The sequence below is a fragment of the Castor canadensis genome, chromosome 11 (assembly GCF_047511655.1).
Source record: "Castor canadensis chromosome 11, mCasCan1.hap1v2, whole genome shotgun sequence".
Taxonomy (NCBI): domain Eukaryota; kingdom Metazoa; phylum Chordata; class Mammalia; order Rodentia; family Castoridae; genus Castor; species Castor canadensis.
Window position 1 is genome coordinate 43,912,848 of NC_133396.1, and position 26,120 is coordinate 43,938,967.

At 47.2% G+C, this 26,120-nt stretch overlaps 2 protein-coding genes and 1 pseudogene across 6 annotated transcripts in view; 1 reads left to right on the forward strand and 2 right to left on the reverse strand.

Annotated features, from left to right (window-relative positions):
• Positions 1 to 16,339, forward strand: part of Supt6h (SPT6 homolog, histone chaperone and transcription elongation factor) — a 34,570-nt gene extending 18,231 nt beyond the window's left edge. For both annotated transcript variants that reach the window (XM_020162959.2, XM_074046457.1), the window contains 18 exons: positions 1,905 to 1,981; positions 2,240 to 2,375; positions 2,666 to 2,803; positions 2,881 to 3,048; positions 4,008 to 4,135; positions 5,209 to 5,416; positions 6,267 to 6,414; positions 7,274 to 7,416; positions 8,287 to 8,427; positions 10,177 to 10,372; positions 10,722 to 10,960; positions 11,721 to 11,834; positions 12,008 to 12,132; positions 13,947 to 14,059; positions 14,273 to 14,350; positions 14,437 to 14,603; positions 15,057 to 15,244; positions 15,545 to 16,339. In XM_020162959.2, the coding sequence (XP_020018548.1) occupies positions 1,905 to 1,981; positions 2,240 to 2,375; positions 2,666 to 2,803; positions 2,881 to 3,048; positions 4,008 to 4,135; positions 5,209 to 5,416; positions 6,267 to 6,414; positions 7,274 to 7,416; positions 8,287 to 8,427; positions 10,177 to 10,372; positions 10,722 to 10,960; positions 11,721 to 11,834; positions 12,008 to 12,132; positions 13,947 to 14,059; positions 14,273 to 14,350; positions 14,437 to 14,603; positions 15,057 to 15,244; positions 15,545 to 15,731 (2,694 nt within the window). In that variant the 3' untranslated portion in view covers positions 15,732 to 16,339. The remainder of the gene's footprint in view (positions 1 to 1,904; positions 1,982 to 2,239; positions 2,376 to 2,665; positions 2,804 to 2,880; positions 3,049 to 4,007; positions 4,136 to 5,208; positions 5,417 to 6,266; positions 6,415 to 7,273; positions 7,417 to 8,286; positions 8,428 to 10,176; positions 10,373 to 10,721; positions 10,961 to 11,720; positions 11,835 to 12,007; positions 12,133 to 13,946; positions 14,060 to 14,272; positions 14,351 to 14,436; positions 14,604 to 15,056; positions 15,245 to 15,544) is intronic.
• A 1,278-nt stretch (positions 16,340 to 17,617) lies between these two features.
• Proca1 (protein interacting with cyclin A1) lies at positions 17,618 to 25,186 on the reverse strand. 4 transcript variants are annotated; one of them, XM_074046459.1, is made up of 6 exons: positions 24,756 to 25,186; positions 20,524 to 20,610; positions 19,337 to 19,471; positions 18,790 to 18,922; positions 18,405 to 18,563; positions 17,618 to 18,319 (listed from the first exon to the last, which is right to left on the reverse strand). In XM_074046459.1, exons 1-6 carry the CDS (start codon positions 24,832 to 24,834, stop codon positions 17,662 to 17,664), a joined length of 1,251 nt encoding a protein of 416 aa, XP_073902560.1. In that variant the 5' UTR covers positions 24,835 to 25,186; the 3' UTR covers positions 17,618 to 17,661. The 4 variants fall into 4 exon arrangements, with proteins under 4 accessions (XP_073902560.1, XP_073902561.1, XP_020018550.2 ...); XM_074046460.1 differs by lacking the exon at positions 18,405 to 18,563; XM_020162961.2 differs by lacking the exon at positions 19,337 to 19,471 and having other exon boundaries at positions 24,756 to 25,185.
• On the reverse strand, positions 22,095 to 22,203 carry LOC141414307 (5S ribosomal RNA; annotated as a pseudogene).
• Positions 25,187 to 26,120: the final 934 nt, after the last annotated feature.

A 26,120-nucleotide genomic window follows, 5' to 3' on the forward strand; every position in this document is an offset into this window, starting at 1 on the left:
CCCTGGGTCAGTCTCACTTCCATGGACAGTAGATGGCACTCAGGCTATGTGATGGGAACTTACTTCTGGCTTGCAGCCAATTTCTGGGCCTTGCATGTTTCTGGAGCTGCCTTGGCTGCGTCTGTTCTTACCAGCATCTGGGTCAGACTGTTCCGGGAGCTGAAAGCCACTGGGGTGTTAAGCCAACCTTTTCCTTATTTTAGCCTTCAGCGCCTCTTTTTTTTTTTTTAAGTGAATTCATCCACTTTATGTATTTCTGAATTTCTTTATCCTAATGATATGTCAAAATTTTGTTGTCAGAGCCCACTTCTGAAAAGAACAGCAGGGCTGGCAGAGTGGCTCAAGTGGTAAACTGGCTGCATAGCAAGCATGAGGCCCTGAGTTCAAACTCCAGTATTGGCTCCCCCCAAAAAAAGTCACACTACAAAGAACAACAAAAGCCTAACAACTACATTTTTTTAAAAATCTTAAAATGGATATCAGAATATTAATATATTCCTATCAGGCCACAGTTTGGAATAAGACCCAAGTGTGTTTAGTTGTACACAACACAGATTTATAAGGATAAAGGTATAATAATCTTAGGAAACATTAAGAGATGTGTAATACTCAAACCAAAGGCCTCAAGCTCCTTGTGTTCTGGTTAGACACCATGTGATCAAGTCTAACACAAGCTATCTGTTTAAAGAGGGCCACAGACTGTTTAGGCGCTCACCTTACTGTTCATGTAGCTATGCAGAAGGTCTTCTGTATGTAGCTCAGCTAGATTTGGGAAATGACAACAGATATTTAAGAATAGTCTCTCTCCTCACTCTCTTTTTTGAAGAGCTAGAGATCAGACTTGACCTCACACATTCTAGGCAAATGCCCTACCTCACAGCCTGGGTATTAAAAAATTGGTAACAGGGGATGAGGAAGAATGATGGAAGGGGTGAGTCTAATCAAAGTATACTGTAAGCATATATGGAAATGTCACAATGAACCCTCCCACTCACCCCTCATATAACTACTATATGTTAATAAAAATGTGTGTGTGTGTGTGTGTGTGTGAGAGAGAGAGGGGTATTGGGGTTTGAACTCGGAGCCTCATACTTGCTAGGCAGGTGCTCTTAACACTTGAACCACTCTGCCAGTCCAATAAAAATGTTTAAAAAAAAAAAAAAAGTTGGAAGGAACCCAGGAAGGGGAAAGATGTGCAGCATTTCTAAGAAGGAGGAACATAACAGCACTATGACTGGAGGTCTAGAAACTTCAGCAAATGTCACCAGTGAGAAGGTCCTTGACCCAGATAAAACTGATTATCAGTCTCATGTCATGTCCTTCACTTTGTAGTAATCACATTTTCAGCAAAAGTTATACCAGTAATTACGTAGATACTCACAGAAAGTATAGGAGGAAATCTGGAAATTTAAGTCAGAAGATGCCTAGTAGGAACTAGGCATCTTTAAGCTGAAGAAGAAAAGGAGACATACTTGCTATATTGATTTTTTTCAAGGGGTTCTCACCCAAAAGAGGGCAGATACCAGTTTGTTTTGGTTCATCAAGACTGAAACCAAGGTGTGGGGCAAGGGAGAACTAAGACCAGTGGTTGAGTATTAGAAGGAGACAGATTTTTGGTTCAAAACAAAAGCGAACAGTTTCCTAACTATCCATTCCTCAGATCTGGATAGTGGTTACTGGTATTACCAGAGTGAATTCTAGTTAGTGGAACAATTAAGCAGAAGCAAGCTAGTCAACCCTCTTGTCATGGGACAGTTAGGAATAGGTCAGTGGCAGCATGGACTAGATATTTTCTTAGGCGCTTTCAGCTTTTGCTGTTCTCCTGTCTTGTAAGATCTTGTTCTACTTACAGAGAGAACTGCTTGAAATTTCCTTATACTCAAAAAAAATTTTTTTCAATCCAGGCTCAAGATATTGAAACCCTAAAAAAATTTCTTCTGAATAAGAAACCTCATGTGGTGACAGTTGCGGGAGAGAACAGGTAGGAGCATAAGGCACCAGGCCAGGCTTCGTTCGTTTAAGGCTATGTCCCAAAAGTCACTCATCCTTTATTGTTGAATCTGGTATATTCCTATAAAAGGTTGGGCATATACCTATGTAGAGTGTTGATAACCCAGGTGGTTTCCCTGGGGATGTTCCTTATCCTTAAGTTCTTTCCTCCCCACCCTGCTTCAGTCATGAGACTATCCATCCCTGAGAAAATATACCCATGGACCAATATTCTTCCTCATTCCTCCAGGGACGCCCAGATGTTGATTGAGGATGTGAAGCGCATTGTCCATGAGCTGGATCAAGGCCAACAGCTGTCTTCTATTGGGGTGGAGTTGGTTGATAATGAGTTGGCCATTCTCTACATGAACAGCAAGAAGTCAGAGGTAATGCTGGAGCCCCATCCTTAGGGCCTGCTCTGGCAAGTACTATACATCCCAGAGAGATTTAATAGGGAAACGAAGGTTATTGGGCAAGACTACTACACCTGTTTACTTTGTAATGCAGAGGTTTGGTCCATGTTAAGTTATAGTCAGGTTCATAGCCTCAGAGATTAAAGTGGCTCTAGGAAAAAGAGTCCTGGGGAAGAAGAGAAGGTGGCTTTAAGCTAGAATGGTTTGGATTTCCTCTTAATGGCACTTAGGATTTTAAGGGCTTGACCCTCCTTTGACTCTAGGCAGAATTCCGAGATTACCCACCAGTCCTGAGACAGGCTGTCTCCCTGGCCCGGCGCATCCAAGATCCTCTAATAGAGTTTGCCCAGGTGTGCAGCTGTGATGAAGATATCTTGTGTCTCAAATTTCATCCCTTGCAGGTAAGTAGGATTTGACAGGCAGGCTATATGGACAGAAAGGCAAAGCAACCTTATTACTGCCCACTGTGTGTCAACAGGAGCATGTCGTCAAAGAGGAGCTGCTCAATGCCTTATACTGTGAATTTATCAACCGGGTCAATGAGGTTGGGGTTGATGTCAACCGTGCTATTGCCCATCCTTACAGCCAGGCCCTGATCCAGTATGTCTGTGGCCTGGGACCTCGGAAAGGAACTCATCTGCTAAAGGTAGGATTGAATTGAATCAGATAAAAAAGTTGCCAGGCGTGGTGGTGCACTAATGTAACTCCAGTACTCAGGAAGCTGAGGCAGGAAATTATGAGATCAAGGCCAGCCTGGGCCACATAGGAAGACTTTGTCTCAAAAGAAAAGAAAAAAAGTTACCCTTTGTGGGTTTTTTTGTTTGTTTTTGTTTTTTTGGGTGGGATTGGGGTTCAAATTCAGGGCTTCAAGTTTACAAAGCAGGTACTGTACTGCTTGAGCCACACTTACAGTGCATTTTGCTTTGGTTATTTTGGAGATGGAGTCTTGAGAAGTGTTTGCCCAGACTGGCCTTGAACTGCAATCCTGCTGATTTTAGCATGCCAAGTAGCTAGGATTATAGATGTGCGCCACTGACACCCACCTGAAAGCTGCCATTTTGTTGAGTATGAATATACCTTTGTCAGTGTGACTTGACAGATCAGGAAGTTCAGGATCAGAGAGGTAAAGCTATTTGTCTGGATTCACTCAACTAGTGAGAGAATCCTGATTTTAAACTCGGGTGACCAAAGCCATGCTCTTCACTACTGTGCTCTGGTGGCTTATGGAAAACATGACTATTAAGCCATAATTTAAAATAGGAGAAAACAATCTCAGGACAGTGGAGTTTTATCTCCAATGGGAAGAAAAAAGACTTTCATCAGGGGAACTTCAAAATGCTGGTAATAGTCTCTTTCTTAAGATAAGTGATAGTGTAGCATATGTTGTATGACACTTTTAAATCATATTTTAGTTATATATAGTCTGTGGTGGATATAATGTAGTTTATTAAAGATGTTATTTTAGTGAGATAATATAAGTGATAATATCATTTTGATCCTGGGAACAGATTCTGTCATGGAGCAATAGAGGGTTTAACAGAGATCAGAACTCAGGCTAAAGAGAAAAACTGCTTACTGTCATGGCTCACTCCAACTTTCTCCTAGATCCTGAAGCAGAACAACACTCGACTTGAGAGCCGGACCCAGCTGGTCACGATGTGCCACATGGGTCCCAAAGTCTTCATGAACTGTGCTGGCTTCCTTAAGATTGACACAGCCTCCTTGGGGGACAGGTGATGCCTCTCTGCCTAGATGGGCCAGGAGGAATTTACTTGGGGATCAGAGCTGTCAAAGGGCCCCAACCATTCATATTAGGAAATGTCTTAAGGAAAAAAATAAGGAATGCTTTATTCAATCGAGATCCCCTGACCTATGGAAAAGATCAGTTCAATTATGTGAGGCTTTTCTTGTGTGAGAGAAACAAAAGTACCAACTTAGTTTATAAATTAAGGGCAAAATACAAGATTTTGGTCCATGAACACAAATTCATTTTGTTACTATGGTTTATTGCAACCAGATAAGCATGGGAATAGCAGGGGCAGTGGAAAAGTGTGGGTTTGAAGAGGTACAGAAGGGGGAGAGAAATTTGTTATGTTTAAAGATGATGTTATTGAGAGAAGGTTCTATTCACTTGGACTTTGGACTTCACTATTGACCTCTTCCTCTCCAGAAGTTATCAACTCAGTCTTTGGAGGATCTTTTCCACGGGCACATAGCTCCTCATTCAGTAATGGAAGTCAGTGGGGAAATAGGCTTCAAGTTCTAAAACTTCATTTTCCACTCAGCTTTGCTGTAACACTCCACGAATAACATAGGTCCATGTGAGTGCACGGGCAAGACTAGCCTGGGAAGGCTTTATGGGGGAAAAGAGCTGTCAGCGAATTCTCAAAGGTCTTTTTCCCCCTTCTTGTTTTATCTCATATAAGTTCATTATATAAAATTCAACATAAAACAATTATGCAGAATGTGAAAGTCCCCCATAATCCCACCCCCCAGAGATAACTACCATAACAATTTTTATGTCTACTACGGTTTTTTCCTAAATTTTATTTTTGCTATGCATTTACTAACTACCCATTTACTACAGAAATGGGATCATATGATTCATAGTGTTTTGCAGTGCATTTTTCACATATCAATATATCATGGCCATCTTCCCATGTCAGCACACACAGATCTACCTCATTTTTTTTAATGGCTGTACAATATTCCATTGTATGGAGGTGCCTGGTTTCCCATTGTGGAATTTGGGTTGTTTCTAAAGCTTCTTGTTCTATATCCTGCTCCTTTTCTGCGTTTCCTCCAGTACTGACTCATACATTGAAGTTCTTGATGGTTCTCGTGTCCACCCTGAGACCTATGAGTGGGCCAGGAAGATGGCAGTGGATGCCCTGGAATATGACGAATCCGCTGAGGATGCCAATCCTGCAGGAGCCCTTGAAGAAATCTTGGAAAACCCAGAGCGACTTAAGGACCTAGACCTTGATGCCTTTGCAGAAGAACTGGAGAGGCAGGTGGGTCTGGAAGTCCTGGCAGAAGAGAACCCATCCCAAGTGGCCTTGGTGAGAGGAGAGCTGGGCAGCAAGTGTCCAGAGAAACCCCAATAGTATTGGCATGGCAGACTTAATCCTATCTTCTCTTTGCCTATGCTCTACTAGGTTTCTCAAGGGAGTTTTTAGCTACTTTATTTACTTATTTACTTACTTACTTATTTATTTTTGGTGGTACTGGAGCTTGAACTCAGGGAATACACCTTGAGCCACTCCACCAGCCCTTTTTTGTGAAGGGTTTTTTCGAGATAGTGTCTTACATACTTTTTGCCTGGGCTGGCTTCAACCCACAATCCTCCTGATCTCTGTGTCTCCTGGGTAGCTAGTATTATAGGTGTGAGCCACCAGCACCCAGCAGTTTTTAGCTGCTTATTAAGGAGCTAGGGAAGCCTCAGGTATCATGACTGTAACTGTGTTGGGAAGATATCAGAACCAGAGTTTCCTTCTAGGCCCTCTTTCCTCCTTTCTAACAGCACAGGTTTGCATGTTTGCTTTACACATGGGGATTCATGAATCATTTTCATTGTAAAGCAGTGTCCCTTGGCTAATTATGAAAACAGCCTTTAGTAAGCCAGGCTGTAATTCTAGCTATTAGGCAGAAAGATCATGGGTTCAAGGGCAGCTTGAGATACATAGTGAGATACCCCACACACACCCCTCAAAAAAAATAAATAAATAAAAAATAAGTCTAAATATTGAAGGGAAAGAAGAGAAGCCCTAACAAGAGCCAGCTGCCTACTTCTCTCATTGAAATCCCCCATGACTCGGATTAAAAAACAGTTGCAGAGCTTTTCCTGATGGGCTTCCTCCCCAGGGCTATGGTGACAAACACATCACACTTTATGACATCCGAGCAGAGCTGAGTTGTCGGTATAAGGACCTCCGGACAGCTTACCGCTCTCCCAACACAGAGGAGATTTTCAATATGTTAACCAAAGAAACACCAGAAACCTTTTATATTGGTAAGTTCTTTTTTTTTTTTTTTTTTTAATTTATTTTTATTATTGTTGTACTGGGGTACATTGTGACATTTACAAAAGTTCCTATAATATACCATAATTGAATTCACCCTCCTCATCATTCTCCTTTATCCTACCTCTGTCAGTAAATTCCAAGGCTATATTTTTACTCAGAGAAGGATATGTTGGAGGACAGGGGGCATTTACACTCAAACTTAGCAGTGATTTCAGTGGAGTGAGGCAAGTTTATACTGTCAGAGAGGAAGACCAGGGAGGCTTTGAAAAAAAAAATGTGTTACACCTGTAATCCTAGCTATTCAGGAGTCAAAGATCAGGAGGATTGAGGTTTGAAGCTAGCCTGGGCAAACAGTTCTGTGAAGCCCTATCTCAAAAACCCTTCACCAAAAATAGGGCTGGTGAAGTGGCTCAAAGTGAAGGTCCTGAGTTCAAGCCCTAGTACTGCAAAAAAAAAAGAATGTGTTCAGTACCACAAAAAAATAGAATGGGAATGGAGGAAAAGAGAAGGTGATGAAAATATAAAGGAACCGGGTGCCAGTGGCTCATGCCTGTATTGTAGGCTCATGCCCCAGTACTGAAAAAAAGAAAAGAAAAATACAAAGAATGTTGGGCCTAGTTTGGATGTCAAAAATGAGTTCAAGATCAAGTTACACTTATAGCTTCCTAAGGAATCACTCTTATAGGCCTTATTTTCCCCCTGTTAAATCAGGGAACGGTCTGCTTTCTCAGGGATGGGAAGGATATCAGTGGAGATGCTATAAGACAGATGTTTTGCCGCTACTAGGTTGGTGGGAAGGAGTCACCTCTTCATTTTCTCAGCCTGTCTGGTCCTTCTCTCCTCCAGGAAAGCTCATCATCTGCAATGTCACTGGTATTGCTCACAGGCGCCCACAGGGTGAGAGCTATGACCAGGCCATTCGCAATGATGAGACAGGGTTGTGGCAGTGCCCCTTCTGTCAGCAGGACAATTTCCCTGAACTAAGCGAGGTAAGTGCTGCAGCATCATTGTAGTCAGTGGGTTTCTTTGAATGGTCTGATGACCTAGAAAGGAGTCAGAAATGGGGATATTAGAATATGCTTTCAACAAACAAGTATACAAAGAAGAGGGATAGAACACATACAGGGTAGCACAAAGTCCTCCATATATTACTGAGAAGTTGCCTACCTGTTGTCTTTCTTTCTGGTGTAGTCACCCTAGCCTTTAACTCTCATCCCATTCTCTTCATATCACTAGCAAATTACAAAATGAGGACATGCATTTCTTAACTACAGGGTGGGTATAGCATCTCTATACATGTTTATCAGAAGATATCTCCAGGATCTCTCCAATTTTTATATTCTCCACACTTTCCTGGATTCCTCTAGACAGTTCCTGCTTTTCTGATGGTCAGAAGTCATTGAAGCCACCTAAACACTTTCCCTGGGTCTTCGGAAGATTGTAAAAGAGAGTTTCTCAACTTCACCCAGTAGAAGAGTCTGTTATTTGTCCAGGATTTAAGACAGCCAAGGAATGCCTGGTCCACTTTAGCAAAGCTGTCCTAAGAAAGCTGACATAGATACTTGTTATCTCTTGTTCTGTTCACTAGGACAGAACAAAACAGGAGGGGCCTCAGTTAGAGCTAGAGGGATGTAGGTTAGATAAGTATAAAAGATAACTGATGATCCTTGGTGTCAGGCATTAGCTATGAGTCAAGGAACACTGTGGATGTTCAAATTTTCCTTTCGTGGGTGACTGAGCTGTGTTTTAGACTAGTGCCAAGTGTCAGTGGCAAAATAAATTATAGCAGCCCTGGCTACTCTTCTGAAATTGCAACCTCCAGAATCTTAATGACCAACCTCCTCTCATGTTTTCTTCAGGTTTGGAACCACTTTGACAGCGGTTCATGCCCTGGCCAAGCTATTGGTGTCAAAACACGGCTAGACAATGGTGTCACCGGCTTCATCCCCACCAAATTCCTCAGTGACAAAGTGGTAAAGCGGCCAGAGGAGCGAGTAAAGGTAGATGAATGACTTGCCTAAAGATGTAGGGCAGTTTCCAGCAGCCCCAGTCAGGCTGTCTAACTTCAGACTGTTCCCACCAAAAATTAGGCTCTGTTCCCAGTAGCTGCTGGTAGAGTGAGTTTCAGGGAGGGCTATGATTAGCTGGAAGAAACTGAATGAGAAGCATCTGAATGAGTAGCAGCTTTTGTCTGCCTTTATAAAACAGTTTCTACCAGTTGCCAGCCCTTAGAGAGAGGGCTCGCTTCCTGTGTGGGAAGCTGGGGTTTCAGCAAAGGGCAGGAAACAGGGCCCAGCATCACATGTTGCACAAAAGAAAGGCTCTGCCTATTCTCTCAGGCCAGGCGGTACAGCTATAGGAGATTTAAAAGGATGGTGTCACTGGCTTCATCCCCACCAAATTACTCATGGCACAGCTTCATGGCACAGGGCACATCTGAGTTTTCACAGCAGAACCAATCATTACAGAAGGAACCTTCTAATGATCTCTGCCTGCGAGGTTGGTAGCAAATCTCTAAGCTCCCTCTCTGTCCTGTTCTTCTGCCATACTCCTGTTTACTATCACCCACTAGACACCAGTACTCTACATTGATGTATGAGGTCTCTAATCCCACAGTCCAATAGGAAGGAAACATTATCTTCTTTTGTCAGAGAAATCCAATGTGACTTCAGATAACCCAGTCAGTTAATAACACAGCTGAGACTAAATCTGCCAAAGTCTCTGGTTTTAAGTGTTACGCATCTAGGAAAGCTGTGGACTTGGGAGAGGTAAGGAGAGGTATTCCTAATTCGGAGTCTGGGGAGAATTTCAACAGGAAAACAGCCATGCAGAGTGACTGACTTTAGCCAATATTTGGATAGTAGGGCTCAAGTCAGAGTCAGGCATGGTGACTCACACTTATAATCCTAGCTACTTGGAAGGTGGAGAGGATTGTAGTTTGAGGCCAGCCTGAGCAAAAATGTCAGGAGACTCCATCTTAACCGATTTAAAAAACTAGGCAAAACTGGGCAGTGGTGGCTCATGTCTGTAATCTTAGCAGTTCAAAGCCAGCCCAGGCAAATAGTTTGCAAGATCCTATCTTGAAAATACCCACCGCACACACATACCAGAAGGGCTGGCGGAGTGGCTCAAGTGGTTGAGCACCTGCCTGGCAAGCATGAGCCCCTAAGTTCAAACCCCAGTAGTTCCAAAAAAAAAAAGCTAAACATGGTGACATGTGCCTATCATCCCACTTACACAGAAAGCATAAATAGAAGCATAGCCATCCAGGCCAGCCCAAGTATAAACATAAAATCCTATTCAAAAAATAGCTAAGAGGGCTAAAAATAGCAAAAGGGGCTAGAGAAGTGGCTCAGGTGGTAGTATGCTTGCACAAGTGTAAACAGAAGGCCCTGAATTCAAGCCCTAGTACACCAAAAAAAAAGGTGGGAATGGGACAGGGGAGGTTGGCAGCTTAAATTGGGAAGGTGCAGAAAATACCTCTTAATTGGCTTCCCCTCCAAAAAAGGCAGCCAGCATTTGATCATGCCATGGGAGCAGTGAGCAGGTAATTTTAAGGGAACGTGTCAGCGACCTGAGATTTCCACAGGCTTAAGTTGGTTTCGTGTATATTAAGAGCAAGTCCTGGCCTGTTGTTCTGGCTGGATTTGGACAAGTCCTACCTTTCTGCCTGGATTTTGGTGTTCTCAAATGTGAAATAGGGCTAGATCATCTTTGTCCCTTCCAGCTCACATGTTCTGTGGATATAGGTGGGAATGACTGTTCACTGCCGCATCATGAAGATTGACATCGAGAAGTTCAGTGCAGACTTGACCTGCCGCACCTCAGACCTTATGGACAGAAACAATGAATGGAAACTTCCCAAGGACACTTACTATGACTTTGATGCTGAAGCAGCAGACCACAAGCAGGAAGAAGACATGAAGCGGAAGCAGCAGCGGACCAGTGAGTATGCCCACCACTGTACCTGTGCGCCTGAATCCTGCTATAGGACAGGGGCCACAGGATACATATTCATTGATCTCTTCCATTGGAACTGGGTGCTCAGCTTCAACGTGTCATGAAAGGGAAGTATGGGTAGGGCTAGAACCAGGGTCCCTTTGATCATGTTTTGTTTACTAAGGCATTGTAACTGTTAATGTCTCCAGCATCCTAGGAACCCAGGCTAACACATCATTCACATCAGGTTCAGAAGGGTGAAAGAATTTCAGAATTCCATAGTGGGTCAGAAACTAAGCCCTGGTCTGTCCTGTTGCTAGTCCATCATCTGGTTGTCCTCCCCTGCCCTCTTCAGCATACATAAAGCGAGTGATTGCACACCCATCCTTCCACAACATCAATTTCAAGCAAGCAGAAAAGATGATGGAGACCATGGACCAGGGAGATGTTATCATCCGACCAAGCAGCAAAGGGGAGAACCACCTGACAGTAACCTGGAAAGTCAGTGATGGCATCTACCAGCATGTGGATGTGCGGGAGGAGGGCAAGGAAAATGCCTTCAGCCTGGGAGCCACTCTGTGGATCAACAGTGAGGTGAGAGCCATGTCTGGCCACCTGCTAATCCCACTCCTGATTCTAGAAACAAGCCTTTTCTGACTACTTTCAGTTGACATTAATATCTTGGCTGTATAATACATTTTAGTTGTTGAAAGCAATAAAACAGGAAGTGGTTTGCAGAATGGTCATTTATCAATTTTGTTATATTTTGCTTCTTCCTTCCCTGTACTTAATTGGGGGGTGGGAGTACTGGGTTTGAACTCAGGGCCACTCCACTTTGAGCCACTCCATCAGCCCTTTTTTATGATGGGTTTTTTTGAGATAGTGTCTTGCAAACTATTTGCCTGGGCTGGCTTCAAACGGCGATCCTCCTGATCTCTGCCTCTTAAGTAGCTAGGATTATAGGCATGAGCCACCAGCACCCAGCTCAAATTTTAAAATAGACTACTTAAAACTAGTGAAGAAGAGCAAAAAACACATGTGAATGTGCATACACATGTATCAAATTTCTTTCCTATGTTCAGTGAAGAGAAATCTGCTGAAGTTCCCCACTATTCCCAAACACTTGGAAAGAGCCACAGTTAGGACTTGAAAGAATTTGTGTCCCATAAACCATTGTTTCTGGGCATGACTAAAACTGGTGGATAAATTGAGGGGACTTTGTAGTAGAGATGCATCAGCAGGACCAGGAAGTCCACCCTCTGCTGTGGATTCTCTTCAAGGTAGATTTGATGAAGGGCCAGGAGTCCTAGCTGCTCTGGATATGCCCTGTGGAGCCTTTATGTTCTTTTCATAGGAATTTGAAGATTTGGATGAGATTGTTGCCCGCTATGTTCAGCCCATGGCATCCTTTGCCCGGGACCTTCTGAACCACAAGTATTACCAGGACTGCAGTGGTGGGGACCGCAAGGTGAGCCCAGGACCCTCTAAGGGGTGATACTTTTCAGGCTCTTAAAGGTGTCTGCTTTCCCTTCAGGGGAAACACTCAGGTGGTGAAGGAAGTATACATGTATATATGCCAGACATTGTGTACCACTCCAAGCATGCTGCTGTCCCAACCTCTCACCCTCATTCTACCCCCAGAAATTAGAGGAGCTGCTCATCAAAACTAAGAAGGAGAAGCCCACCTTCATCCCTTATTTCATCTGTGCCTGCAAGGAACTGCCCGGCAAGTTCCTCCTGGGATACCAGCCCCGGGGTAAACCCAGGTGAGCACTGGTGCTGAGAAGGTGCTGCCGCTGGGGTTCACAGACAGGCTAGAAGGAAGCTTGTCACTCTGGTTCTGCCTGCCTGCCTTTCCCCTCTAATGTTCAGAATGGAGGCAGAGGTTGGAGGTGGGGAAAAGTTTTATGATTTAGAGGCAAAAGGTGAGGATTTGCCTAAGAAAGGCAGTATCTGGTTAGCACTGAGAAAGGAGTTCCTTTCCCTTCACTTTCCCTCCGAGGGTGATGGCACTATGGCATGCTGCACTGCTTGGCAAGACTGGGGCATCACACTGGTCTTTCTGCCCCATTTCACCCTCCCCAGGGCTCAGCACATGGTAGCTCACTGATATTGCAGTGTCCTAGCTCTTGTGCCTGACTGAAGGGTAAAGGGTCATCTCTCTTGTCTCCTGTTCTTCACACTTCTGTGTGTAATGGTAGGCTTCCCTTCCTGAGATATTCTTTTACCTGCCTCCCTCTAGTTCATCCTGGAGGAGTGTTCAGTTTCCTTAGGCCTGCTTTCTTCTTTTGGTGGTGCGAGGGTTTGAACTCGGAACTTCATACTTGCACAGCAGGCACTCTACCACTTGTTCCACATCTCCAGTCCATTTCACTTTGGTTATTTTGGAGATGGGCAGGTGTCTCACAAACTATTCGCCTGAACAGGCCTCAAGTTGTGATTTTGTAGATCTCAGCCTACCAAGTAGCTAGGATTACAGGTGTGAACCACTGGCACCTCACTAGGTCTGCTTTCTTGTATCTTTTCCGCATACTAATCATACAAGCCTTCTCTGCCCAGGCTCCAGCCCATTCTCCTCTTAGCCAGGGTATATGTATTTCTCCTTTATCACTGTACTGATCTCATGTGATGCATGGCTTAAAACTTTAGCAAGACTCAGGGGCCATATAACTCTGAACTGAACTGTCTTGGGCACTCCTAGAATATCATGCTTCTTTCTCAGAAGCTTTTCCTGACTTACCAACATTCTTCCAGAGAGTGTAAGCCAGGGCTGTATGGGGACTGGAAACTGTCCCAAGAGGAACAGTACCTGGGAGCAGATACACTATGATGACTTCTCTTGGAAAGGAGCAGACTCTTTTACACTCCTGGTGTGGCAGACTTTACACTTGGAAATTTAGGAGGCAGGTATCACCTGAGTACATGTGAGAATTTGCCACATTTAACATTGTCTGCTGGCTGTTGCTAGCTCTTCTTGATTGAGCACAGCCCTGTTAAGTGTTGTGGTAAGTGCTGTTTGTACTTGCTCATTTAATCCTCACACCCATTCCATAGATTTAAATACTATTACCCTCATTTTATAAATGAACACCCGGGTTTAGTAATTTGTTGCAGAATCACAAAGGTGGTAAGTGGCAAAGTTCAGACTAGAACTAGAACAAGGTCTGAACTTAATGCTACTGTTCTCAGAAGTGTTGAATAAGGGATAACCACCTTTCAGGGCACTTACAATCTCTGCTTAAAAGCCGTACTTTGCTGCCCTGGGAGGAGGCCCCTTTCTAACACTGACATTGTGACCTTGGTCTTGCCCTTACCTGTAGTGTGCTGCCTTATGCTTCTTTCACTGAACCTTCCAGCAAGCCTTCCTTTAGCAGCTTATTTGGAGTACACAGGGCCACTGACTCTTTGGCCTTGACTGCCATGTGCATCTGCCTTTCACAGGGCCAGGGATGGGCCATTACCTGTCCTTTGCCCCAGCACCAAGTATGGCTACTGCACATGGTGGACATCTATTCTGGTTGCTCTCTCAACAACTAGCCCTAAGTGGTATCTTATGCATGTTTCATTCTAAAAATCCCAGGATAGAATATGTAACAGTGACTCCTGAAGGATTCCGGTACCGAGGCCAGATCTTCCCAACTGTGAATGGACTTTTTAGGTGGTTTAAGGATCACTACCAGGACCCAGTACCAGGTAAGTGCTCTCCCCTGACTTCTGGGCTGCAGTGGGAAGGATACATAGGGTGATCACTGATCTTCTAGGGGACAGGTAAAAAGGTAGGCTGTCATTGCTGCATGGAGGTACTCTATCCACTGGGCCTGTGCAGGTTTACCTCCTCCCACCTGAATTGAGAAGCCAAAAATAGGTTTCTGGAGGGACATAACTAACTACAGCCATTTCCTACAGGCATCACCCCCAGTAGCAGCAGCAGGACACGGACCCCTGCCTCTATCAATGCTACCCCAGCCAACATCAACCTTGCAGGTGGGGTGCTCAGGCTTGGGAGTATGAAGGGAGGGGCTATAAGGACTTTCATTTCTAACATGCCCATCCTGCCTCTATACTTACAGATCTGACACGGGCTGTGAACGCCTTACCCCAGAACATGACTTCGCAGATGTTCAGTGCCATTGCTGCCGTGACAGGCCAGGGACAGAACCCTAATGCCACCCCAGCTCAGTGGGCCTCCAGCCAATATGGCTATGGTGGCAGTGGAGGAGGCAGCAGTGCCTACCATGTATGTGACTTGGGATGGAGGTTCCCTGCACAGGGTGGGGAGGAATGACAGAGAAGGCATCTTTTACCCACAGACCCAGGTCCTCTGGCCAAGCCCACCATTGGGGTGGTGGGTGCTTCATATGCATAGACAGGGCCATCCCAGCGTTAAAGCACAATCTCCAATAGATGTTTCTTTTCCATGGCCCATTTGAAAGGGCATGGAATAAGAAAGGGCCTGGCCTTTCCACAGAGTTCTTTAGAATCTTTGAAACCCTCAAGCCATTAGAAACCTAAGGTTTTGAGACTGGTGGGCTGCTTTGTGGTGCCAGTAGCATCCCATTGCCTTCCTTCTACTGCTCAACTACAAGCAGAAAGCCCTGTGCTGAGCCTACCCTCACAGCTTGCCAGAAATTTACAGCAAAGCCAAACAAGCCCAGAACCCATCCCTACTTCTCCATCCATGTCTCTCCAGGTGTTCCCAACGCCAGCCCAGCAGCCAGTGGCCACACCACTAATGACTCCCAGCTACTCCTACACAACCCCAAGCCAGCCCATCACCACACCACAGTACCACCAGCTCCAAGCCAACACCACCCCACAGTCTGCTCAGGCCCAACCCCAGCCTTCTTCCAGCTCCCGGCAACGGCAGCAGCAGCCAAAGTAAGTATACAGGTGGCAGCACAAACAGGTTATTAGTTGAGACAGATGTTGTCATAAGGCCCAAGGGATTAATATGGTCAGGTGGTCTGGATCCTCTGAGAATTAAAGACCCACATGATGTCCCCAGGGGTACTGGTTTCTGGGGGAAGACAAAAGAGAAGTCTGGCCACAGAGGGCTGCTGTGCATAGGTGTGAGGTTTCTTTCTATAAGGGCAGGCACTTGCCAGTGGCTGGTGAGATGGCTTCCTTCTAGTGAGCCTCAGAATACTGATCTCATAGGTCCTTCCTCCCTCTTTCCAGGTCCAACAGCCATGCAGCCATCGACTGGGGGAAGATGGCAGAGCAGTGGCTACAGGAGAAGGAGGCAGAACGGCGGAAACAGAAGCAGCGGCTGACACCTCGGCCTTCCCCCAGTCCCATGATCGAAAGCACCCCCATGTCCATTGCTGGCGATGCGACCCCACTCCTGGACGAGATGGATCGGTAGGGGGCCTGATCCTCAGACTCTGGTTATCTCTGAGGCTGCGAGAGGCCTGGCCAACCACCACCTCACTCCCTGACCCTCCTTTTCTGTCCATAAAGTGGCGTGAAGTGACATTCTTTTTGGTGGTCAGCCTGAATGGATGACAGGCTGGATGGCCTTGTGAGCTTGAGCTCAGTGTACACCAAGCAGCAATTTTCTGACCCTAGACCTGCACCAACTACCTGCTCTGGGATCAAGCTGGGAGGGGAGTATGGCAGGGAGGAGGAAGCGAAAGATGAGAACAAGAGTGGAGCAGTTTGTATTGTACTCCCTAAAGCCATTTTGAGCTTCTGCCCTTACCTGACTCTGACTGCATTCGGCACCAAGCTCAGCTCGTACATCTCCCCAGCCCTTGGCGGGAGAGGGATGCTATTTATTCAGTTTGGGGCAGGAAGGAGAGGAAGAAAAAGTATTTCTGGTCCTGATACCAACACTTTGGTGGCTATCAAGGCAGGATTGTGGGGGACATGAGGGAGCAGTACTGACCTGCCAGTCCCTGCTTGCCCATCCTCACGTATCTGCTGCTGCCGTGCTTCCTGCCTGTCATTTGAATAAAGTGTTTCTCCAGAGCACTCGCTGCTACAACCTCTCCAGCTCTCTACCTGCAAAGGGTGGCTTCAAAGCAGAGTTTGGAGTTCCTAATGCTCCCCTCAACTCTCTCCCCCAATCTGTCAGGTGAGGATTCAGACTCCTTGGGGTTATATCTCTGTTTCTTCTGAGCCCTGTGACCCTATGTTAACTTCTTATGTCTTAGGCTGGCTATCTGAAAGGAAGATGGTGACACCTGCCTCAGTCTATGAGGACAGTATGAATTGTTCAGCCAGGGCCTGACACCTCGTAAATATTAGCTGCTGTCATTATACACACAGCTGCCCTGTCCACTGTGCTACCTATCTTCCCTGCATAGTAAGAGAAAGGAAGTAAATCTGGGTTTCTCAGCTTGAGCCCCTGCAACCCCTTCTTTCCTTTTCCCTGCTGGGCCTTGGCTCCTGACCACCTGAGCCAGTTAGGGGTTTCTACCCCAGGATGAGTCCCATAACCGCCTGCTCTGTCTCACACAAAGAGGCCTGGAAAAAGAAGTTGACAAGTTGCAGGGGAGGCCCACCCCTCCCCTCATTCTTGGCTTGGGACCATTCAGCCCTACCACTTTTTTTTGTTCTAAACTCATCTCCCTGCTTCTTCACAAGGACTTCATCTTGTAGTACTGTAAGTCAGGGCTAGAAGAGTGAGGGCCCCTCACTCCCTTCTGCTTGGGACTCTACAGAGGAGTCAGAAAAGGTCACTGCCATACCTGATGAGCTCCTACCCCTGCTTTTTTTGGCTATGTACTGGCAAGAGCTAAGGGAAGAGGCTGGTCTGGTGGGAACTCAATTTTGCTTCCTTTATAGCACAAAAGGTCTGCAAGGGTCTAGCAGGAGCAGGACCATACCAGCTGGGAAGGTCATGCTCCCTTGGTACCACAAGCCTCTTCCCCATGGCCACTAGTTGAGGGAAAGGCCAAGCACAGTGGCAGAGTGGGTGATGCGGTTCAGTTTATTGGAGCTATCACTGCATAAGTGCTGCCTATCCCAGAAGTGGGTTTCACACAACAGACTCCCAGGGGTGGGAAACCTGCCTCCATGCTGGATGTACTCTTTTACCCTGGTCCTAAGATGTTACCATAAAACAATCCTGTGCCCTCTCCCTCTCACCAAACTTCCCATGGGCTTCCTCCTTGAAAACTGGATTGCCCTTTGAGAGAGAATCCTTGCAGCCCCTGGCCCCTTGGCTGTGGTAAGCACAGAGCCTGCCCCCTCCCCCCAAGAAGTGGCCCTGTTGGAGAAAGAGAGAATAGCAGTTAGGGGGTCAGCTACAGGCTTGATGGCATTTATTCTTCACTCTGGTTGCCCTGGCCTCAACTAAAATTGGGGTTGGACACTGGGGGAGATTTCCTTTTGGACACTTTTCTGGCTTGTGAGGTCTTATTAACCCCAGGCTTCTTGGCCTGGGCAGTGTTTTTCTCTCTTTTCCTGGGTGATGATGATTCCAAAATGTCCTCACTGGAGGGTTCCTGCCCCCGGTCAATGTAACTGTCCTCACTCTCCAGCTCTTCCCGGCTCTCTGGGCTGGATTCTGACATTCTGGCCAACTCCCTTGGGCTTAATGATCGGCTCAAGTCTGGAGGTGAAGACTCCGATTTCACCGGGCTTTTCTTCTTAGTCAACTTGCCCTTCTTGGCTTTTTTCTTCAGCTTTGCCTTCTCATCTGGTGTCTCCTCTTTCTCTTTCTCTTTTTCCTTTTTCTTTACCTTCTTGATCACTTTGCTTCCCTGGCTTTTCCCTGTAGGGCTCTCAGAGCGCCAGATGGTGATGGGTGCTGCTGAGTCAGGGGTCACAGTGGCTGTGCAGGTGCCTTGGTCAGTGGGCGTGGCAGTGGGTCCCAGCTGAGTTGGGATGGGAGGCTGGCTTTCTTCCTCCTCTTCTTCTTCCTCTTCATTTAGGTCATCTTCCTCACACTCATGGTGGATGGGATGGTGAATTACTGCCACAGAGACAGGCTTGTAGCTTTTGCACCTGGCAGGAGGGGACAAGAAGAGTAGGTTGACATGGAATGGGGGCAGTGCCCCTTGCAGACCCATCTCCATCAGCCAGCACTCACCAGCCATAGCAGAAGCGCTCTACACACTCCTCCTCTGGAATAAGCTCAAAGCAAGGGGTCTGGATGATGTTGAAGCAGGTTGAGCCTACATCTCTGGAGCAGGTGGGGCCCTCGTCTTGGGAGCTGCTGCTATTTGTCTTCTCTGAGCAGTCCTTCAGCCTGCCACACATCAGACTCTAAGCTGGCTCCCACATATCCATGACTCCCAAGGGGCCCAGAGGGATAGTGGACTACTGCTGCGTTTGGCCCAGGCTAAAAAGACCTCCCTAGTCTTGGAGAACAGGATTTATAAGCTAAGGCCAGGCTGTCAGAGCCATGCTAAGCTGACAAAAACAAGAGTTTGGACTTGGTTCTGCCTTAAGGTCCCCAAGGCAGGGGCCCTCACCTAGAATCACAGTCACAGTGGCTGACAGAGTGGAGGTGCAGGTTGTGGTGGCCATAGTCCAGGAAGGGATGAATGATGTGCCCAGCACATTTTTTATGTTTCCAGCAGCACCTGTCATTCTCCTTGCATTCACCTGAGGGAAGAGGAGTTTGGATCACTTGGGAGCATCACAGCACACCTCAATCTAAATCCTCACCCACTGCCTCTCACTGTACCCACTCCAAGCTATTCTATATCCATAGTGACAACTCAGCCCAGTAGTCACTGCAGCTCTCAGCACTTCCCTGTCCACTACCTACTACATGAAGCCTGTCTGTGCCTGCAGACTCCTTAAAAAACGGTGCCACATCTGACACACAGGAGGTCCTCCCTCCCAAATCCCCCCTTGCTGCCCTGTGACACCCTGCCATCTCCTTCCCCTCACTTCTGTAGGATCCCACCCTCCATTGCCCTCCCAATTCCTGCTGCCCTCACAACTGCTTGGAGTTCCAGCTACACCCCAGCAGCCATCAGAACTCACAACTGCAGCCTCAGTTCCAGTACCTACCCTGTCCAGTTAGCCTCCATCTGACCTCAGTGCCTCTTTGATTCACTCCAGCCCCAAGGCCTGCAATGGTGTGGTGGCCTGGACCTGCAGAGACCTGACCACTGCGCAGCACACTCCTTGCCTGCTCCTCCTGACCTGGGGGGAGGGAGGGGCGCTATGGGAGATGGAAAAATCTCCTGCTTTGTCTCAGCTATGGGAGTTTTCCAAGGACCACCCCATACCTCACCTCTGACTCACTCTCCTCAGCCCCCATCTAAAAGGTAAGCACATTGGGTGGCACCACATGACCCTCACAGCCCAGGAGCCAGAGGTATCACACACCAGGCAGAGAACAAGGGGCCCTATTGCAGGCTCCCTTAGCATGGGCTCTGCCTACGGAGAAAGTGGTGAGTTCCACTGCAGCCCAGGTGCTCTGTACCTGGCTAACCCCCTTCAAAGGCCGTAGGGGTTGTGCCTTTACTTCGTTCCCATGAGGGATGAAATTGGGGCAAAGACATGCTAGCCACCAGCCAGGATTTAACCCCCAGGTCAAGGGTATGGAAGTCCAAGTGGCCATAAAGTGCCTCAGACATAAGCATGGTCTGAGGCTTTCTCTTTGTTCTTCCTTCCCTTTCCCTAAACTCCTGGGTTCCCCACAATACCTTTGACCCACTTGGTGATCTCCTTTCCCTGTGCCCTTTATCCCAGAGGAAATAAAGGAGGTGTAAAATAAGGACCTTGGAACATCACCCCAACCTTGGGGTTCTTCAGCACTGCTGAACTGGGGCAAAGGGCAGCATAGTGGCACATGCCCTGAACTTGGGAGTCAGACCAACCTGAGTTCAAATTTTGCCTCTGTCACTCACTAGCTTGGTGATATAGGGCAAATTACTTCTGAGCCTCTTTTTTCCTTATCCACAAAACAGGATGGAAAAATGGAGGTAATATCTATTCTGCACGGTTGTTGGAAGGACTTAATTCACATGCGTTAAAGATATCTTGTACCATAAAATGCTCTACAAAGGAAAAGGGTGATCATGGCCTTGAGGAAGGGGACATGGTGAGGATGAGGCAGCTGGAGGTAAACCCATCAGGACTAAAACCTCACTCCCTGTCCCTGTACCAAATGCTTCCTCCTCTCCACTGTGTCAGTTTTCCCAAGGGAGGGGTGGTAAGGACCCCTAGGGCCACAAGTCCCCTAGACCCACCTTCTGAGGAAAAGGTAGACAAGTCAGTGCTGGATGCCACGCTAGCCAGCAGAGGTTCTCTCTCCCAGCTGGGTAACCTGTTTATATCTGAAAGAATACAAAGTTAGTCCCATCCCCATACCATTCATTCAACAAACATTTCCTGAGAAGCTTCAGGTGTTAGGCCCCAGCTACATCCTGGAGATGCAGAGATTTAAAAAACAAAACAAAAAACAGTCCCTGTTCTCAAGGTGCCCAGGGAGGAGTGAGGAGAGGGATTCAGGGGGAGGTTCATTAGTGAGATAGAGGGGGAGCACAGAACAAGGGCCACCTACTTAGATTGGGGAAGGGGCAAGGGTTACAGAAGACTTTGAAAAGAGCATCAATGGAGCTGGGCTGGTGTTTAGGAGTGAGCCAGGGTGTTGGCAAGGAGAAGCAGTTGCATGCAGAACATTTCCCAGGAGTGTAATCCTAGGGAGGCCCTGGGCATACCTCCAAGTTTTTGTGGTGCTGGAGTGGAACCCAGGGCCTCATGCATGCTAGTCAAGCACTTGGCCACCACAGTACTAGCTTTGTCCTTTGAGGTACTAGATTGGAGCCCTACTTAAGAAAGGAAAGCTTCGGGTCTTCAGCAGGTATTCAGTGGTACTAAATTATCCTCCTTTAGTTCAGCTGCTTCTCTTACAGCACAATAAATACTCAAGTTTCATTAAATGAATGAATTAATTACTTGAGAGCATTTTCTGGAAACTCCTGCGCTGCTAATGTTCTTCACTGTAAATAATTTCACAATCACTTTCACTGACTATTGCTATCCGCATCAACTCCTCTAGTCTGGGGAAGAAGTATACCTCCATCTTCCTACCCAAAGTATCTATATCTACGTTCTCTCTTTACTGCTCTCCTCGCACAAATGAGTGCGAACATCTTTAAACAAAACATTCTAGCTGAGCACCTGTGGCTTGTGCCTGTAATCCTAGCTACTCAGGAGGCAGAGAGCAGGAAGATCGAAGTTCAAGCCAGCCCAGGCAAATAGTTAAGACCCTATCTTGAAAAAACCCATCACAAAAAAAGGGTTGGTGAAGTGGCTCAAGGTGTATGCCCTGAGTTCAAACCCCAGAATGGCAAAAAAAAAAAAAAATTCTAGCTGATGACTCACCCCTGTAATCCTAACTACTTAGGAGGCTGAGGTCAGGAGCATCATGGTTCAAGGGCAGCCCCAGCAAATAGTTTTCAAGACCCTAACTCCAAAATAACCAGAGCAAAATGGACTGCAGGTGTGGCTCAAGTGGTAGAGCACCTACTTTGCAAGCATGAAGCTCTGAGTTCAAACCTTGGTACTATGGGGTGGGGTGGGGGGGGGAGAACGGGACAAAAACAGGCACCGGTGGCTCACACCTGTAATCCTAGCAGAGATCAAGAGGATTGAGGTTTGAAGATAGCCCAGGCAAAGAGTTCCATGAGCCCCTGGCTCAAAAAAACCCTTCACAAAAATAAGGCTGGTGGAGTGGCTCAAGGTGAAGGCCATGAGTTCAATAAGATGAAAAAACATCTTATTGATCCTGCTTCTCCTTCTACCCCCTTTCCTTTCAAGCCTACAGCACCCAGCATTCCCAGGCAGTCTCCCATCCAAATACTAATCAGGCCCAACCCTGCTTAGCTTCAGAGATCAGAGGTATTCAAGGTGGTATTGCTGTAGACTCCCCTTTTCCTTTCTAACCCAAATTTAGTCACTCATTTATTGAATAGGTCCACTAGGTGCCAATAAAGGAGGCCCAGGACCTGCCTTCAGTGATTTCAGAGACTTCATCTCTTTCTTTTAGTGAAGCTACCTGCAACATGGCAGTTGTCTGCCCTTTGATCAGAATAACCAAGGCCAAGGCCTAGCAGCAATTCCCAGTAGCTAAATCTTCTCATCTCTCCTGACTCTGTAGATCAATCAATCTCTTTCTTTTGCAGATTCCATTCCTTGGACTTCCATGACAGATCTCTCTCCCTCTCATCATTCTCTAACTCTTTTGTTTTTTTGAGACAAGGTCTCACTATGTAGCCCATGCTGGCCTTGAACTCATGATTCTTCTACTTCAGCCTCCAGAGTACTGAAATAACAGACAGGCATTACCACACCTGGCTCTGAATAGATCTCTCTCTCTCTCTCTCTCTTTTTTAAATTTTAGCAAGGATTTATTTTATTATAGCAGGATTAAAGTAGGGAGAAGTGGGAGGTAGGGGGGAATAGAAGAAACATTTCCTGCTCCTCACACAGGAAATGGGAGTGAAGACTCCCTGACTAGCCTTTTTCTTTTCCTTTTTTTCTTTGTTTAGTACTGGGGATTGAACTCAAGGCCTCAAATGTGCTCTACCACTTAAACCACACCCCAGTCCTGACCTCGAATTCTTGATCCTCCTGCCTCAGCTTTCTGAGTGCTAGGATTATAGGTGTATAATCCTGGCTTAACCTCACTTTCTTATATCCTTTGCTAACAGCAACACTTCAACTAGAAATCTAAGGATCATCCTTTTTCTCATTTCTACACCAACTTGATATGTCTTCCTGTCCCCACATCTGCCTCTGATTAGTTCAGATCTTTATCATCTCTGACCTAGACTTCTGTGCTGCAGTAAACCCAGCTATGCACTTCCACAATGCCACATGCTGTGCTGGGCTTTTATTTATTTTTTTGGTGGTATTGGGGTTTGAACTCAGTGCTTTCTGCTTGCAAAGCAGGCACTCTAACTCTTGAGCCAGGCTTCCAGTTCACTTTGCTCTGATTATTTTGGAGATGGGTTCTTGGTAACTATTTGTTCAGACTGTTCTGAGATCTTATGGATACTCAGCCTCCCAAGAGGCTAGTATCATAGGCATGAGCCACCAGTGCCCATCATGGCATATGCCTTTGATTCTAAATTCTATGGAGACTCAGAAGAGGATAAGTAACTCTTATCTAAAGATGTCCAAAGATGTAAGTTAACATATGGCAGAGACCGGAGTCAAGCCCAGGTCTTCCTGGCTCCCTAACCTGTATTATTTTAGCCCTATTTACTGTTGACTGACAAGACACATATCTAAAGCAAAGGGTCGTTCTGTGTTGTAAGCTCCACAGCCACACTCAGCTCCCTATCTGAAACCTGTCCTTCCAGCTGACACCTCCTTAACAATGCCTGCCTTTCAACTGCAACACTGATAAATCCTCAACCTCTGGTTTTACTTAATCCTAACTCCTTAGCCTCATTTATCCCACCTGAACCCTAAGGTTGGGGCCTGCACATGTAGGTCAGGATTCAAACTCTGCTCTGACTCTCCTGGCCTTGCTCTCTACACTCACTATGCAAGAGGCCCCTCTGCAGGACCAAAGCTGTTTATTCCATTGGCTAACACCCAACTGGGCCTAACAGCCATCAGCTAGTTGTGCAGAGGAGAATGAAAAAGGACCAAAGGGGGAGAGGATTTAGAAAGGCAATCTGAAGAGCTCCAACGGAAGCAGAGCAGCAGTGCAAAGCTCCCTCAGCAGTGACTGTGGCTAGACACAGAAGGAACTTTATAAGGAATAAGGGATGAGAGCTTGAAAGAAAGAGACGTTTGTATTCTCTTCCGTAGTGGGACCTAACTGAAAACTCACAGGTGATGCTCATTTGTAGAGAATCCTTCCGTCCTGTGCAAGAAGCTAGCCCTTGAGGCACAGGGAATGGGCACCTGAGCAGCAGAATGGGGGAGAGGGAAGGGAGAGGGAAAAAGGAGGGAAGAAACAAGGAAAGAGGGACAAGGAGGGAGCAAGGAAGAGGCAGTGCTCCTTTGTCTCCTAGGAAATGCCTCCCGGCCCCGCCCCCCATCTAGAGGCGATTGTGATGTCACGCGTGGAATCCCCAGACTCCTTCCTGCACTCGCGGTCAATGGAACTGCCCGACCTGTCCCCGGCGCCTGCGTGGGCAATGGACCACGGGCTCCAAGCTAAACCCAGTGCCTCAAGGGCGGCGCCCTAGGCCAGCGGCTGCGTGCTGCCTTCCAGCCCTGCAGCCGAGAGTTGTAGCCCAGGCTGTAGTCGGATTGTCCCAACCGAACCCACAGGCGATTCTCCAGGGCCTCAAGATCTTTAGACCAGGGCTCTACGTGAACCCGCCCCCAACCCCACCTCCGACCCAGCCTGGCCTTTGGCCCTGCCTGCTTCGTCAGGACCCAGTCTCTGGTTCTGCACTGTCTAGGGTCCTCAAACCAGCCACCAGCCATGCCTCCAATCATCTGTCCCACTCTTTACCGCTGCTGTCGCTGTCATCGCAAAAGTCAGTCTTTTCCTCTGTCCATCTTTGAATCGTTAGTGTAGTCCTGACCCACATCGCTCTCAGCGCAGTTCTTCCACAGGACTCTTCCTTGTAGAGTTCAACCTTGAACCTCAGCTCGGCGGAGCCCTCGGCCCAGCTGTAAACTCCAGTCTCAGCTGCGCTCCAGTCCAGCCCTTAACTCCGCCTCATGCTTGCCCCCTCTCCGCCCTAGGCTGTGTAGTCTTCCTGACGGAGGTCTAAGCTTCTGCGGCGTTCTTCATCCGGGCCCGGAGCTCCTCCCAGGCCCTTCTGTCACACCTTTAACTCCAGTACCTCCCCTTACCTCAGACCTGTACCTTACAGGCCTCATCCATCCCTAGCTCCTCTCCCGACCCAGCCGAGTCCAACCCCCAGAATTTAGCCCCGCCCCCAGGCCGGAGACCCAGTGTTTAGCTCCGCCCCATCCTAGTCTAAGCCCCGCCCCCACCATTCTCAGCCTCACACCACGCGCCTTCCCCGCCCTTCCGAACCCTGTTAGGGTCCTGCCTGCCCAGCTAGCGGTTGCCTCCGCGCAGCCGCATCCTGGCTTCTCCTAGGTGGATCTAGCTCAGGCGGGAAGACCCCCCTTGCCCTACCCGTACACCTCTCAGCGAGGGCTGGTGGGCCAAACTCTCGCGTGAGGATATGATGGCTCCCAGGCGTGCTGGCGCAGTTGATATCCAGGACAAACGGACAAGGCCGCCTAACTTTCCCTCCCAGCTCCTGTGGGACACCCTGCCCTTAGAGACTGTACTGCCCAATACAAGGTCCATTTGTCGTAGGCTTTTCCCATCAGGAGAGAAAGGCAGGCTGCATTTATGTTAACTTCATCCCAGTAACATAACCTTCACATCCTTAAGCCCAGCATACACACTCTTCACATGGAGAGCACACACAGTGATAGAAAATCGTGCCACACTGAGACCCAGTACAACCCGCATACATGCACACGCTCCTTACACATCATATTGAACATGGAACTCCCCACCCCCACGCAGCACGAACACTAGTACTGTGGTGCAAGGTTCCCATACACACATTAACAGGCTCTGTGCAAAGTGAGGGTGAGGAGCCCAGAGTTATGTGGGAACAGAGATAAAAAACAGACTTTGGGAAAGTTAAGAGTTGCCTCGCAGACATTCTACATACCACACCTCTCAATTTCTCCTCCAACACAGAGCACATCTTCTGAATAAGAACCAGGGCCCCAGCCAGGCACTGGTGGCTCACGCCTGTAATCCTAGCTACTCAGGAGGCAGAGATCAGGAGGATTGCAGTTGGAAGTGAGCCCAGGCAAATAGTTTGTAAGACCCCATCTCAAA